Source organism: Sceloporus occidentalis, unplaced genomic scaffold (genome assembly GCF_023333645.1).
Source record: "Sceloporus occidentalis isolate IW3139 unplaced genomic scaffold, rSceOcc1.0.p SCAF_40, whole genome shotgun sequence".
NCBI lineage: Eukaryota > Metazoa > Chordata > Lepidosauria > Squamata > Phrynosomatidae > Sceloporus > Sceloporus occidentalis.
In genome coordinates, this window is record NW_028317020.1 from 136,362 (window position 1) to 151,095 (window position 14,734).

The following is a 14,734-nucleotide window of genomic DNA, read 5'->3' on the forward strand; positions in this document are numbered from 1 at the left end:
AGAAGGTATACGGACATATTTTTTAAATTAAAAAAAAACAAAAACCATTAGTACAAAGTACTAGTTTCAGTCTAATTACAAACTAAATTTTTGCCCCAATGAACAGCATTCCAAGGGAGAGAGCCTTGTGATGTTTAGGAATTGTTTTCTAGAATGAACGAGGTTGTTGGATGTTATTTTGCGTCCATGTTTGTTTCAGTAGTACTCCGCAGACATGTCTTCAGACACATCCAAGAAGAGGAAGCCCAAAGTAATCCGGACTGAGGAAGGAAAGAGAAGCCGCCATGATGAGCAGGTCATATATAATGTAATGATTATACCAAACTGGGCAGAAAAATGTATTTAAGGCTTGCCGTGTGTTATCCATATCGTGTTAAAAATCTCGGCTTTGTGCTTGTGATCAGGAGGGTCGATATTACAATGAGGAAGGAGAGCTGGATACCAGAGATCCAAGAAACGATTACGAGCTTTATAAAGAGACCTGCCAGGATTTGCAGAGACTTATGGCTGAAATCCATGACCTCAAGACTAGAGGCAGCAAAGATGGGGTATGTGTTGTAGAACAGTGTGCTGTAAAAAATATACATGGCCAACTATTTCCACCCCTACAAACTATCTAACAAACACAACTGTAGTATTCTAAGTATTAGCTACACTGTGACATTAACACCTGGTGTGCATGTGTTGCACAGTACTGTTTAGTAATACAGTAACTTTAATAACAAGACCATGCAGTGTGATATTTACCACATTGTATTCAAATCAAGCAGGGATTAACTATAGAAACATAGAATTTGAAGGCAGATAAGAACCAGTAGGCCCATCTTATCAACCAGTTTTTTTCCTGCTGTAAAAACTACAAACCTTATTTAACCATGACTTTTCTAGATCTTAAGGTAGACTTGAGGTAAACTACCACACTAAGTTATATCTACCCAGTATTATTCCCAACATAAACCTTTACAATATTCTCTCCCTCTCCAAGGCTGCAGAAATTGAAGAGAAAAAGATACAAAGCTGTGTTCATTTTATGACTCTGAAAAAACTGAACCGCCTCGCACACATCAGACTTAAGAAAGCACGAGATCAAACTCATGAGGTACCAATACTTTCTCGGATAACCACATTACTATTAATTTGTCAGCTTCCTCAGGGGGCAAAGGCAGCAATAATTGCTGTGCTAGTGGTTTAAGTCTCATTTTTTCTTCTAGGCCAAGCAGAAAGTGGATGCATATCATCTACAGCTGCAGAACCTTCTTTATGAAGTCATGCATCTTCAGAAGGAGATCACGAAGTGTCTGGAATTTAAGTGAGTACCAGCGAGCAGATGCTTAACCATTTATACAGGGATGTTCAGTTTTACCTTCAATGACCGGTTACATTAATAGTAAAGTCTCTATAAAAATACGAACAATATTAATTGTTGGTCTTAATCTTCAGTTTTGCGTGACCTCTGTAAGAACCACTTACAGTAGCGACACTGACCTCTGGCTACTTAAAAGCCAGTGGCATGACAAATGCAAGCTATGTGATATCTGTATGAGGCAAAGGTGTTCATTTTTTTTTTAATTAAGTGGCTTTATAAATTAAATAGAATGCAAACCAGGAAAAAAATACGTAGACAAATATCAAAATATTTATTTTATTATAGCCAAATGCCATGTGCTCCTATTCTCCACACTCCCTACCTATGGCATAGACAGACTAAGAAGCCAATGCACCTAAAGTTTGGAGGGCAAAAAAACCCCAAAACAACACTTGAGTACCTTTCCTGGTAATTCCAATCCTATTTCTTCTCTTTTGCTGATGGACTTTGAACTTGCTGATAAAGTTTCTTGCAATATCCCCCTATGCAGATCAAAGCATGAGGAGATTGAGCTGGTAAGTGTGGAGGAGTTTTACAAAGAGGCTCCAGCCGATATCAGCAAACCAGAAATTACAGTTGGTGATCCTCATCAGCAAACGCTGGCACGTCTAGACTGGGAACTGGAGCAGCGGAAAAGGTATGTGTGACCTCTATGACACCCATAGCACACATGCTTTTACAAACTTGTTACATAATTATTATTTGACACTTTTGTTTATAGGACTGGGTCATGTATCTTTGTAAAACACAGCTGTTCTGAGCAGCCCTGGCTTTTTAAGCTGTCACAGTCTATGTCCCTTTTTAGGTTGGCAGAGAAATACAAAGAATGCTTGACCAGTAAGGAGAAGATTCTGAAGGAAATAGAGGTTAAGAAAGAGTACCTAAGCAGCTTGCAGCCTCAGCTACAAAATATCATGCAGGTAACAACATATGTTGGGGCAAAGGAGATCAGTCCCAGTCTTCTAATGACTGCTAATTAAATGGGTATTAATGCAGCTGCAACCTCTAATAGTGTCCTCAGGAAAATTAATTAATATAACTATCACATGTTTTAGAAAGTAAATTACAAGAATATAGGTTGATGTATATAGCCTTAGTTCTTCATGTTGGCTTGGATACCAATACATATTTCTGCCCCTTAAAATACCTATAATGCAAACCTTTTAATGTATTCTTGTATTGCTAATAATGGAGGGAAACCGGACATTTGTTATATTAAATGTTTCTGAACAAATTAACATATATTGACATGTACAGCAGTGGCATATGTGTTCTTTTTTTACAGCTAATAAATAAAAACTTGCGTAGCCCTTGGAATCAGCAAAAGTTGTATTTTCTGTTTTCAGGCCTCGCTACCAGTCCAAGAATATCTGTCTATGCCTTCTGACTGCATGCACAAACAGTATGAAATTGCAAGACACCTTCCGGCACCCCTTTATGTGCTCTTTGTCCAGGCCAGTGCCTACAGCCAAGCATGTGGTGAGCTTTTGTTTTTATTTTGAGAATATTTGTGTAAAAGATGCTGAATCCATTGTGATAAATACATTTTTTTGTTGGCTATTATTCAGAAAGTCTGGCAAACCTACTCATCCTTATATTTAAGGCATGCCGTAGTGAGCCCTACTTGGGATCTGTGTTCTTCTCTGCCTCCTAGAATAATTATCTTCTACCATAAGCTCAATTATATGCAGAGGGCTTAATGTGCCTGCTTAGGTCCCAGGCCTTCCAGTAAAACTCTAAAAGGTCCTAAACTCGTGTGTTATAAAGAGGTAGACAAATAGCAGTTCCATATGTCGATGTGTGATATGCTATAACGGTAGAGATTATGCAAGTAAAAGTGGTGAAATTTCCAAAACAATGAGAGATTCTATGCAGTTTTACTTTATTTTTTTTCCTTCATTTTATATACATATATTTTTTTTTTTTTTATTAAGCTCTAATTCTAAGTGGGTTGCCCCATAATCAGGGTTTTAAATATACCTGACGCGGTGCCAGGTATATGTGCCACTTTACTATTACATGTTAGAACATAGATGAGAAATATTAACCTTCAGCATGTGGTACATACGATGGTCACATTTCTGAGTTACAGCAGCTTGTCAGTGCCGAAATGTTTCTCAAAAATTTGGCCTTTTCATCTGGAGGCGCGAGGATTTTAAGGGCATCGTTCTAGTCTGTCATTAATTTAATTCTGGCTGATCCACTGCATGAAAAAATCTACCCAGTCCTCATTTCCCATGGGTATGCATTTCATGTGCAGTGTCTTTACTGTTGTCACATACTCTTCTCGTCTTCTCTTCTATTTCTACCACTGCATTTTTTGTCTTCCCTTCTACATTCTTCTCCTTATTTATTTTTTGTTCTCTCCTGTGTCTGTTTCCCCTTTGCCCTGGTATTAGCTCACATGAAGAGTCCTGCCCAGCCCTATAGGCAGGGTGAGTACAGTTCCTCTGTAGACCACTTTTGTCTATAGTTTTAGCTCTGTGTGGTGTGGTTCTGTAGATGGTTTCCATTTCACTTGAAATCGCTTATGTGGCTGTCTGGAGGATGAATAGAGTGGACCTGGAGATCAATGCTTTTGGTGTTCAATTTATACATGTTTAGAATTAAGGATGCAAACTTGCTAACTTTCTTAATGTTTGTTGCTGCTTTTTTTCCATGTTTCAGTCTTAAAGGGGAAGTCCCGTTGGAAAAAAAACATGTTTTCTACTTGAGAATAAAAATACATTGCTGAATACAGAAATACAGCTTAGTTTTATTTCCTTTTGTAGTCAGTCCTGTAATATATTGGCTGACTTCCTTCTCAAACCCCAAGCTTCTGATGCTGACAATGCTAATGAATAGACTCCATAGACTTTCTTTAGACAGTACACCAGGCTGTGTGATTAACCCCTTGATGACGATGTGCACGGAACATCAATCAAGGAACTAAACAAGCTTAGTAAAGCGATCAACGGCTGGTGGTAGTCGATGGAAAGTGTTAAAACCATTTGAAATACCCTGAGGTGTCTTTTCTGGCTTGGTGGGGATAAATTGAATTGGCCAGCTTCAATGATGTCCCTACAAATGTAGTCCAGCCCTTAAGCCAACAAACCTGCGCACGGGTAGTATCACTGTACACAGATGTTGCTGAACACTTATTGTGGTGGTGTTTTTTAGTAACCCTTTAAATTCCCTGTAAATATATACCTGAATTGAAATCTATGTGAAAAAAAATCACTTTCCGCTATGGAAAAGATTGAAGGTAAAATGGGTGCTTGAAAAGTGTAAAAATATCCCAATTGAATACCATGAGTTGTCTACTTTTGAAAATCATGTACATGTGAATGGTGATTCAGGGGTAAATGACAGATATCAGTGTTTGTAACGTCACTATAGCGAACTTTGAAGAAGAAAAAATTAAAAAAGCAATACACTATTTGTACTTATTGCCCTATAACAGTCTTGTCACAAAGTGGGTAATACATTTATTTTTTTACCACAAGGCAATATGGTAAGGAGGCAGGGGGTTTTCCAGTAGATTATCCAAAGTTAACACAGCTTGAATACATGAAATAACTGATATACAGCTGTCTGAAAACAATAGATTACGCCGTAAATATATTTAGTGCCCAGAACTTATTTTCATCTGATCGTAGTAATAAGAGTAAATACATGTTGGAAATTTCCCTTTAAGAAACCCCATAAATTGGGGATTCCTTGCTTCTCTTTCCCTCTTTGATTTACTGTATTTGAATGTATGAACTGGTTTATCTGATGGGAGAAGGTTTCAGTGTTTTCGGTGTCCTCATTTAAATTGTTGAGAGGTGACTTGTTCTTCTATGGCTTCTGTACCTCTAATTTGCTAAAGTGTGCATTTTTTTATTTCTTACAAACGATATTTTGAAATTCCCTGTTTTGTTCTGTTGTAGACAAGAGGCTCGTTGTCACCATTGAAGGGAATGTGGAAGAGGCAAGAGCTTTATTCAAGCCTACAGAAGAATCACAAGGTGATGGCAGTACATCCATTATTGCTGTTATGGTGGCTTTAAATTAAAATGTCCAATCAATTATCCTGTAAAGAAGCTTTCTTGTACTGCTTACTGCCCCTAAAACTCTGTAGTTAAATATTTTCTTTTTTGTACTTTTGTTCCTGCAGATGATGAAAGCGATTCCGATGCGGAGGAGGAACAGACAACGGTGAGGTTTCTACAGTAAAGGCATTTGTTAAAGTGAATATGAAGGCTGGAGTGTCCCTTTAATGACCAATGATGTGCCAGGCATATTATGGAAAAATAGTTAACCACCGATCATGCCAGGCACGTCGTGGCATTAAATAAGATTGGTTTCTTTGTTTAAACAGCGTTGTTGTAATGCCTTGATGTATGGTGGGGTAAATTGAATTGGCCGGGTTCAAAGATGTTTCAAATAGGAAATAGGTGCCCAGGCTGACCAGATGTCAAAATGAAGGAAAAAAAATTCCCACCCCTAAACAACTCGACAAACCTATGCAAGGGTACTATCACTGTACTTGGAAGATGTTGCTGAACACATATGTCTTTAAAAAGGTTAAAAAAAACACACACAAAATTACCGCAAACTTTGACAAAGGCTGGTGGTAAAGTGTGTGGAAAGAGTTGAAATACCACTATTTGAAACACTCTGGGGTCTCTAGTTTTTAAAATTATATGGTTTGATCGGGCTGTTGAAAATTTGAATTGGCCGGCTTCAAAGATCTCCCAAATAGGACATGGAGGAAGGTTGACCAGATGTCAATGCTCCAAGTTGAAAAATGTGCACTTCCCAAATGTGGCCTTCCCAAACAACCCACAAAATCAATTCATGGGTGGTATCACTGTACTCAGGAGATGTTGCTGAACACATATTAGAGTGTTTGGAAGTGATGTACCAGGAGCTGTAAATTCATACCTAAAGTACAATGTGTGGGGTGGGGTGGGGGGCGACAACACAAAACATACTACTGTAAACTTTGTCAAAGGCTGGTCATGGAAAGTGTTAAAATACCACTATTTGAAGTACACTGTTTTGATGGGGTAAATTGAATTGCCAAGCTTGAAAGATGTCCCAAATAGGACATGGGGGCAAAAGGACCAGATTTGAAAAACACATTTATGATTTGAAATTGCAAATTATTGCCCTAAGGCTAGGTTTCCACTTGGGTTTTTGTCCTGCGTTTTTTTTCTTGATGAAAAACGCCAAGAAAACTGCCACTGCATTTTCCTGCGTTTTGGCGTTTTTTTCTGGAGTTTTTTCTGTGGAAATTGCTTTTTTTGACCTTAGGCAGTTTTTCCAGCCTTTACAAGTTAGAAGTTTCACCCAGCTAAAAAAGGGATTAGGATAAATGGCAAGTATCTGCCCCCTGATGTCATTTACTTGGTAGAGTTCTACTTAAACGCCCCGGCGGACCCTTTTGTCACTTTTCTGTGGTTTGTAAGGCATGCTTTATTCCGAATGTCTGCTCCTCTAGGAAGATTGGCCCCAAATGATGGTGCAAATTGTTTGCTGTTGCTTTTGGCACGCAGGATCCAGTTGATGCGTCGCGTATGTTTGTTTGTAATGGCATGTTTGTTCCAAATGGTGTAGAATTCAATATGAACTTTGTTTTGTGTGAAACTGTTTGTTTCCAGCCTATTTCTCGTAGGACACACAGATACTGGGTCCATCCTCTGCATTGTAACTGTGGAAAAAACGCCATAAAAAACGCCAAGGCAATAAACCCACATGGCTTTTTCATGGCGTTTTTTCTCTCCCATACACTTCTATTGGAGAAAAACGCCAAGATTTCCTTGCAAAAAATGCCAGAGTGTCAACATGCTGAGATTTTGAAAAACTGCCACAGAGCCCAAAAAAGCAGAAAAACGCCAAAGAGGACTGAAAAAACGCCAAACAGAAAAACGCCAAGTGGATATGGCATTGTGCGATTTCCTATTGAAGAACAGCTAACATCTGGCTGCAGCGTTTTTTCACTAAAAAAACGCCAGGTGGCGCTATTGGCGTTTTTTTGGGGCGTTTTTAGCCAAAAAAACCCAAGTGGAAACGTAGCCTAAAACTTCCAAAAAAAAACCTCATAAAAACTTTGGGTATCTCTTAACTCACGACAAATAGTAGAATCTATTTCGCTGTTTTTTTCATTAGCTTTTGTAGATGTGTAAAATATATATATTTTTTTAAAAATGTCACCATTTTTTATTTTTTTTACAGGAAATTAGTGGATATGATCAAAAAAATAGTATCTGAAGAAAGCCCTTCTGGAAAAAAAATATAAAACTTAGTTAATAAACATAAGCACTGCAAAAGTGTTTAAAACGGTTTCAGTCACAAGGGGTACAAAAAATGAAAAACATAAAGCTATGTAAACAATAGCAGACTTAAATAAATCATTGAGCCCATGTAACGGTGGGTCTCAATTAAACCGTTTGTTCTTATCTGCATGTTTCAGCCTTGCATTATTTAGGTGCTTTGGAAACTTTATTGCATATATGTGTAATGTATTTTTTCTTTTCTCTCAACATATTTACTTTTATCATGCTTTATTTGAATCAGAAGCGTCGAAGACCAACACTGGGAGTTCAACTGGATGATAAGAGGAAGGAGATGCTAAAGAGGCACCCACTGTGTGTGACACTCACAGTAAAGTGCAAAGGTAAGGGGTATATGAGGTATTTGGTGTAGACACAATGTGTGACTTGAATTTAAAGGTGTCAATATCGTTCTGTCTTCTTGTCTTTAGATGGCAGTTTTTTGAACCTGACTTTCTACTTTCTCATGAACCTCAACATCCTCACCGTGAAGGCTATAATCACCCCGGCCTTTGAGTTGTCCACCGCCATCAGTGCAGGGTAAGAGTCCAGAGAAGCCATGGAGAAAGGGTTTGACTATTATAGTGAAATGATTGTTTTTGTAATAGAATGTGTATTACCGTATTTGCTTGATTATAAGACACAGCAATTATATTCACAGCAAATGCTGACCTCAAATAGAGTGGCATATAAGGCATATCTGGGAGGCAGATGTGCATAACCGGGGGCAGGTTGGCAAATAGGAAATAAAAAACAAAAAACATTTTCTCAATCTTAGTTTTTATTAAATATGAAAAAAAAAAAGATTTGTATTAATTTTCACATTGTCAAATCACACTCTAACAGCTTGATGTTTAAAACGGTTTTTAAAACATTGTGTGCTCTCACCTTGTGTATTGTGGTGTTTTCCCAGATAGCAAATGCTGATATACTTGCTATCTAACAAGAAACTGGGTCTGTTAATAAGCTTGGTCAATTTGACTTGGGCTCTTTGGTCAAAGTATACAGTTGTCCAAGTGCCATGGACCTGTCTGTATTGGTAGCTTACACATTATAAGAATGTGATGTAATCCTGTTTGGTTGGAAATCTTGATATTTTATTTTGTTTATGGGTGAAGATATTTGTTGCTGTCTGGGTAGATACAGTCTACAGTCTGCAGAGTTCCAGATTGTTTTTCCGTCAATGACACATTAAAAGGAATTGACCTGTGTATGTTACAAATTATATTATATCAAATAAACCCGCAAACAATATTTAAAAAAACGTACCTGTCTTTCCTATCAAAAGGGATCTCTTGAACCCAGAGTTGATCTTGAGCTGTCTATATCCTGGTGACGATGGCAATAAAACCCCAAATCCTGCCAACAGATATCAGTTTGATAAAGTTGGGTAAGTTACATAGCTTTACTATTTGTGACAAATTAGAGTACTGTAAAAGCTTACATTACATTTATACTAGCATATTAGCCCGCCATTAAAATTAAGTGCTAAAAGTTTTTTCCCCTTGACATCTACAATAATGGAATTATATACATATAACACCTGCTTTTCTACATATCCTACACAAACATGGCTCCCCACTATCTCGCTGCTCCAATCATGCAACCGCCAATTTATCAGTCATGCTGGGAGGCGCTTTATGCACCAAATTAGTCCCGGTCTGGCAGCTGCATTGTTATTGGGCCTTTACCATAAATCACACAGAGAATCCCTACAGTGACATACCCTTTTATATTTAGAGAGATATTCGAGACATTGTTGTAATGAGCTGAAGCATGTGTTGTAATGTATTGATCACCAATGGAACTTTAAAGTAACTCTGATGGAATATATAGAATAGCTTTAATTATTTCCTATTTACTTGCAGCATCTTGTCCCTGAGCGATTACATTTCAGATCTGGGACACCCTTATCTTTGGGTGCAGGCAATGGGTGGGCTTCATTTCCCTACAGATCAGCCACAGGTAAGTTTATGTCGCCTGTATTTTGCATAATCCTCAAGCGAGAAATCCAAACTTTCATTTTAATGTAGTTTGGGATGTATTAACTAACGTATAGGGGTTTGCATGCAAGTTAAACATTTGGAGTCTCACGGTTTGTGAACGTACCTCTTGTGCATTCACAAATGTGTAGTATGCCTGAACTGGCCTAGGGAGAGCGAGAAAAAAAGTTGTAAAGAAAGTGTTGACTTAAGCCAGTTATCTTTTTTTATATGCAAGTCAAAATGGCATTTTTAGGAGATATTGTTTGAGTGTGACATTATACACACCTTGTGATGATTGTCTTCTCTGCATCTCTCCAAACAGCCTGCAGTCATGGCAGACAATGCTCTCAGTGCTAGTCACATGGAGAAGACCATTAACCTACTGCGTTCCAGATTGCTGTCACGTTTTTCTCTGCATCGGCAGTTTGCATCTTTAGGTATGTGTCCAAGTCTTTCCCTGCCTTCCAATTGCAGTTGCTGTGCATGATGTTACAGTACCCATCTCTTGCCATTTCAGAGCATGGTATTATTCCGGTATCTGCCGAGTGCCAGCACCTGTTTCCGACAAAAATAGTGTCAAGGCTGACAAAGTGGAGCGTCATCACATATGAAGATTACATAGTAGGTGAACATAGTTTTCCTTTTCTCCATCAAAATTCCTTTGATGGAGAAAAAATGTTAATATTTCTCTGAGATAGTACTAGCTAAGAGGCCATTAAGTTGGTAGTGAACAAGTTTTTTGAAACTGGTATGTTATGCTTTATATAGTTGCAAAATTTCATAAAATAAAGTTAAATAATCCAACTATATAACTACCTGTGTGCCTCGTTAGTCTTTTCAATGAGCTCTTTCTGCCAGAATATAGTTTAACATCCACTAGTAGGCTTATTGTTTGCAAGTACTGCCTTAGAGTTGTATAATAGTTAACCTATGAGCTAAGCTTTTTAATTGTCTGACAAGTGTTAATGATTCCTTTTCCTACAGGCATTGCCTTACACAGCAGAGGTGGTAACATATGGATTAGCAAAACCCACTGATCAATACTATTCCTTAATGATTGAGAGAGGAACAGGTACGAAACATGCAGTTATTTGCAGTGTTAATGCTAGTAAACGTAAAAGTGCTATTACGCAGAAAACACATAGTCAACCAAGTTTACCATTTTCACAGATGCTATAAAGCTTCTTCCTAGTGTTCCTTGTTTATTAAGTTAATTTCTTGATTTAGTACTGTTATATTCCAGTGCTGTAGAATTTTCTAATGTTAGCAATGGTTTGATTAGATTATCTTGCATAATTGGTATTTGCATGTTGGGCAAGCTATCTACACATGTGTGGATGGGTAGGGCAGGGTGTGGATGGGTAGGGCAGGGTGTGGATGGGTAGGGCAGGGTGCACCTGTTAAAATAAGGTTGTTATGAGGCGGCAGAACTTTCTGGTAGTGAAATCAGTTCTCATTGGGGATTTTATATTGTTACTGGTTTTCTGAATGTCTTTGTTTGTCACAGCCAAGCTGCATGCAGCAGTGGTTTTGAACCCTGGTTACTGCACTGTTCCTCCAGTGTTCAGTCTCTTTCTGAATTGGAAAGGAGAACGCAGCTCCAGCAATGATGAGAATATTCGAGTAAGTATTTATACAAGCTATGGTACGCCTCTTATTGTACAGGAGTGTCGTCGGTGTATTAAATAGCAAAACCTGTCTTCTTTTCTCAGGTTATGGAGAGTGAGATTAATGTCTTCTACAAAGAGCTGCATGGTCTTCCTCCAGGATACCAGCTCCTGACCAACCAGCTGCAAAGACTCTCCATGCTGCTGGACGTTTACCTGGAGACCGAGGGGCGTGATAATAGTGTGGAGGGACCACATGAGTTTCCCCCTGAAAAGATCTGCCTGCGTCTAGTAAGGTAAGGACAGGGATATGTTTGTCTGCAACTGGAGCTTTTATGAGCGTCCGTTTATAGCTTCCTCCTACCTTGTAACTTATTACTAGTTACAGTGGGGCAAAAAAGTATTTAGTCAGCCACCAATTGTGAAAGTTCTCCCACTTAAAAAGATGAGAGAGGCTTGTAATTGTCACCATAGGTACACTTCAACTATGAGAGACAGAATGAGACAACAAAGTCCATAAATCACATTGTCTGATTTTTAAAGAATTTGCAAATTATGGCGGAAAATAAGTATTTGGTCAATAACAAAAGTTCATATCAATATTTTGTTATATACCCTTTGTTGGCAATGAGAGAGGCCTGTAATTTTCACCATAGGTACACTTCAACTATGAGAGACAGAATGGGGGGAAAGAATACAGGAAATCACATTGTAGGATTTCTAATGAATTCATTGGTAAATTCCTCGGTAAAATAAGTATTTGGTCACCTACAAACAAGCAAGATATCTGGCTCTCACAGACCTGTAACCTCTTCTTTAAGAGTCTCCTCTGTCCGCCACTCGTTACCTGTATTAATGGCACCTGTTTGAACTTGTTATCAGTATAAAAGACACCTGTCCACAACCTCAAACAGTCGCACTCCAAACCCCACTATGAAAAAATCAACTGTGGGAGCAATTATTCGAAAATGGAAGACATACAGGACCACTGATAATCTCCCTCGATCTGGGGCTCCACGCAAGATCTCACCCCGTGGTGTCAAAATGATCACAAGAATGGTGAGCAAAAATCCCAGAACCACACGGGGGGACCTAGTGAATGACCTGCAGAGAGCTGGGACCAAAGTAACAAAGGCTACCATCAGTAACACACTACGCCCCCAGGGACTCAAATCATGCAGTGCCAGACGTGTCCCCCTGCTTAAGCCAGTACAGGTCCGGGCCCGTCTGAAGTTTGCTAGAGAGCATTTGGATGATCCAGAAGAGGATTGGGTGAATGTCATATGGTCAGATGAAACCAAGTTGGAACTTTTTGGTAGAAACTCAACTCGTCGTGTTTGGAGGAGAAAGAATGCTGAGTTGCATCCAAAGAACACCATACCTACGGTGAAGCATGGGGGTGGAAACATCATGCTTTGGGGCTGTTTTTCTGCAAAGGGACCAGGAAGACTGATCTGTGTAAAGGAAAGAATTAATGGGGCCATGTATCGTGAGATTTTGAGTGAAAACCTCCTTCCACCAGCAAGGGCATTGAAGATGAAACGTGGCTGGGTCTTTCAGCATGACAATGATGCCAAACACACCGCCCGGGCAACGAAGGAGTGGCTTCGTAAGAAGCATTTCAAGGTCCTGGAGTGGCCTAGCCAGTCTCCAGATCTCAACCCCATAGAAAAACTTTGGAGGGAGTTGAAAGTCCGTGTTGCCCAGCGACAGCCCCAAAACATCAGTGCTCTAGAGGAGATCTGCATGGAGGAATGGTCCAAAATACCAGCAACAGTGTGTGAAAACCTTATGAAGACTTACAGAAAACGTTTGACCTCTGTCATTGCCAACAAAGGGTATATAACGAAGTATTGATACGAACTTTTGTTATTGACCAAATACTTATTTTCCACCATAATTTGCAATTTTTTTAAAAATCAGACAATGTGATTTATGGACTTTGTTGTCTCATTCTGTCTCTCATAGTTGAAGTGTACCTATGGTGAAAATTACAGGCCTCTCTCATCTTTGTAAGTGGGAGAACTTGCACAATTGGTGGCTGACTAAATATCTTTTTGCCCCACTGTATGTGTTGTTCCTTTGATTCATCCCCCATTCTATACACAATAATTCAGGGGTGTTCACTAATTATAGTCATAGGCCCTAACCCTGTCTTGAAACTCATATCTGCCCAAAGTATATAAAATTCACAGTGCAGGGGCGTCCAACCTGCAGCCCTCCATCTGCTGCAGGACTACACCTCCCATACAACAAGCCCCTTAGCTGAAAGAGCATTATTGGAGATGTAGTCCTGCAGCAGCTGGAGGGCCGCAGGTTGGACACCCCTGACATAGTGTATACTTCTGCCTATTTCTGCATCTCCCATCTCAATCCTGTGTCTTGAGTCTTCATTCATATCTTACCTCTATTTATTTATCTCACACAGGGGACCAGGCCGTACAAAGCCATTCAAGTATAACCACCCTCAGGGGTTCTTCAGTCACCGCTGACTTCCAGATACCTCCAAATGTTTGTCCTCTGGACTTTAGTATAATTTTTGCCTCTCGACACAACGCATTATTAATATCTGCCTATTTTCATGTTAAATAAAAATGTTTTGCAAGGACAACTGGCTCTTAAATTAAAATAAACACAGCACTTCAGTTAGTATGTCTTGTGATTATATCAACAGGAAGTTTGGTGCATGGTATCGGTTAATCTTAACAATGCACTAAGAAGAGATTGTCTTAGAACGGTCAAGTTTTCTGGACACTTGGGAGTTTACACCTGGGTAGGTGGCTGAGGCATGATCAAGGTTGTGACTGCATGGTGGGGTGGGTTACAGGTGTCAGCTAAAAGATTAAGTAGAGGGGGGCACATGAGAGAAAGGAAAAATAATACAGAAGAAAGAGATGTAAGAGAGACATAAGAAAATAAACGTGACGAGGGAGAAGAGATGAGAAAGGAGGGGAGAAGAGAGACATGAGAAAAATGAGGGAGAAGACAAAGTAGATTAGAGAGAAAATAACAAAAAAAAAAGTATATAGGAACAAAGAGGGGCAAAGCCCACTTAAGAGTGATGTGATTTTGACACTAAGCAACTCCATCACACAAATCTGAAATATACTTACTACGTTTTAAAAGGAAGCCAAACCTGGCCCAGACAGTTTGTCAATATCTTCTTTCAACAGAATCTGCCCTGAATGTATAAAGGGTTCCGCACCACATTGTCTACAAATATCTATCACATTTAGATATTGTAGCTCAACATTCCTTCTCCACACTAGCACCGCAAGAGGGTGTGCACACTTATGCAACCAGGTTATTGGGAGTTTTTTACATTTTTTCCCCCTCAAAGATTTCAGTTTGTTTTGCAATTGAATTGTTCACGTTATAGGTCACATTAAAGGTGGAAAAAGTTCTGACACGATTTATCTTTGTCTCATTCTTTAACATCACAAGAACCTGACATTTTATCAGGAGTATGTAGACTTT

At 39.1% G+C, this 14,734-nt stretch overlaps 1 protein-coding gene across 3 annotated transcripts; it reads left to right on the top strand.

The window, feature by feature from the left end:
* The first annotated feature begins 214 nt into the window (after window positions 1-214).
* On the top strand, window positions 215-13,749 carry LOC149290149 (THO complex subunit 5 homolog). Of its 3 annotated transcripts, XM_089489604.1 has the most exons (20): window positions 215-295; window positions 405-548; window positions 986-1,099; window positions 1,212-1,309; window positions 1,857-2,003; window positions 2,172-2,286; window positions 2,713-2,845; window positions 3,766-3,801; window positions 5,278-5,355; window positions 5,505-5,545; window positions 7,910-8,009; window positions 8,097-8,205; window positions 8,954-9,055; window positions 9,534-9,630; window positions 9,973-10,087; window positions 10,168-10,271; window positions 10,635-10,722; window positions 11,158-11,273; window positions 11,363-11,553; window positions 13,686-13,749. In XM_089489604.1, the coding sequence occupies exons 1-20, from the start codon at window positions 215-217 to the stop codon at window positions 13,747-13,749; spliced, it is 2,073 nt and encodes a 690-aa protein (XP_089345730.1). The 3 variants fall into 3 exon arrangements, with proteins under 3 accessions (XP_089345730.1, XP_089345731.1, XP_089345732.1); XM_089489605.1 differs by lacking the exon at window positions 3,766-3,801; XM_089489606.1 differs by lacking the exon at window positions 3,766-3,801 and having other exon boundaries at window positions 408-548.
* Window positions 13,750-14,734: the final 985 nt, after the last annotated feature.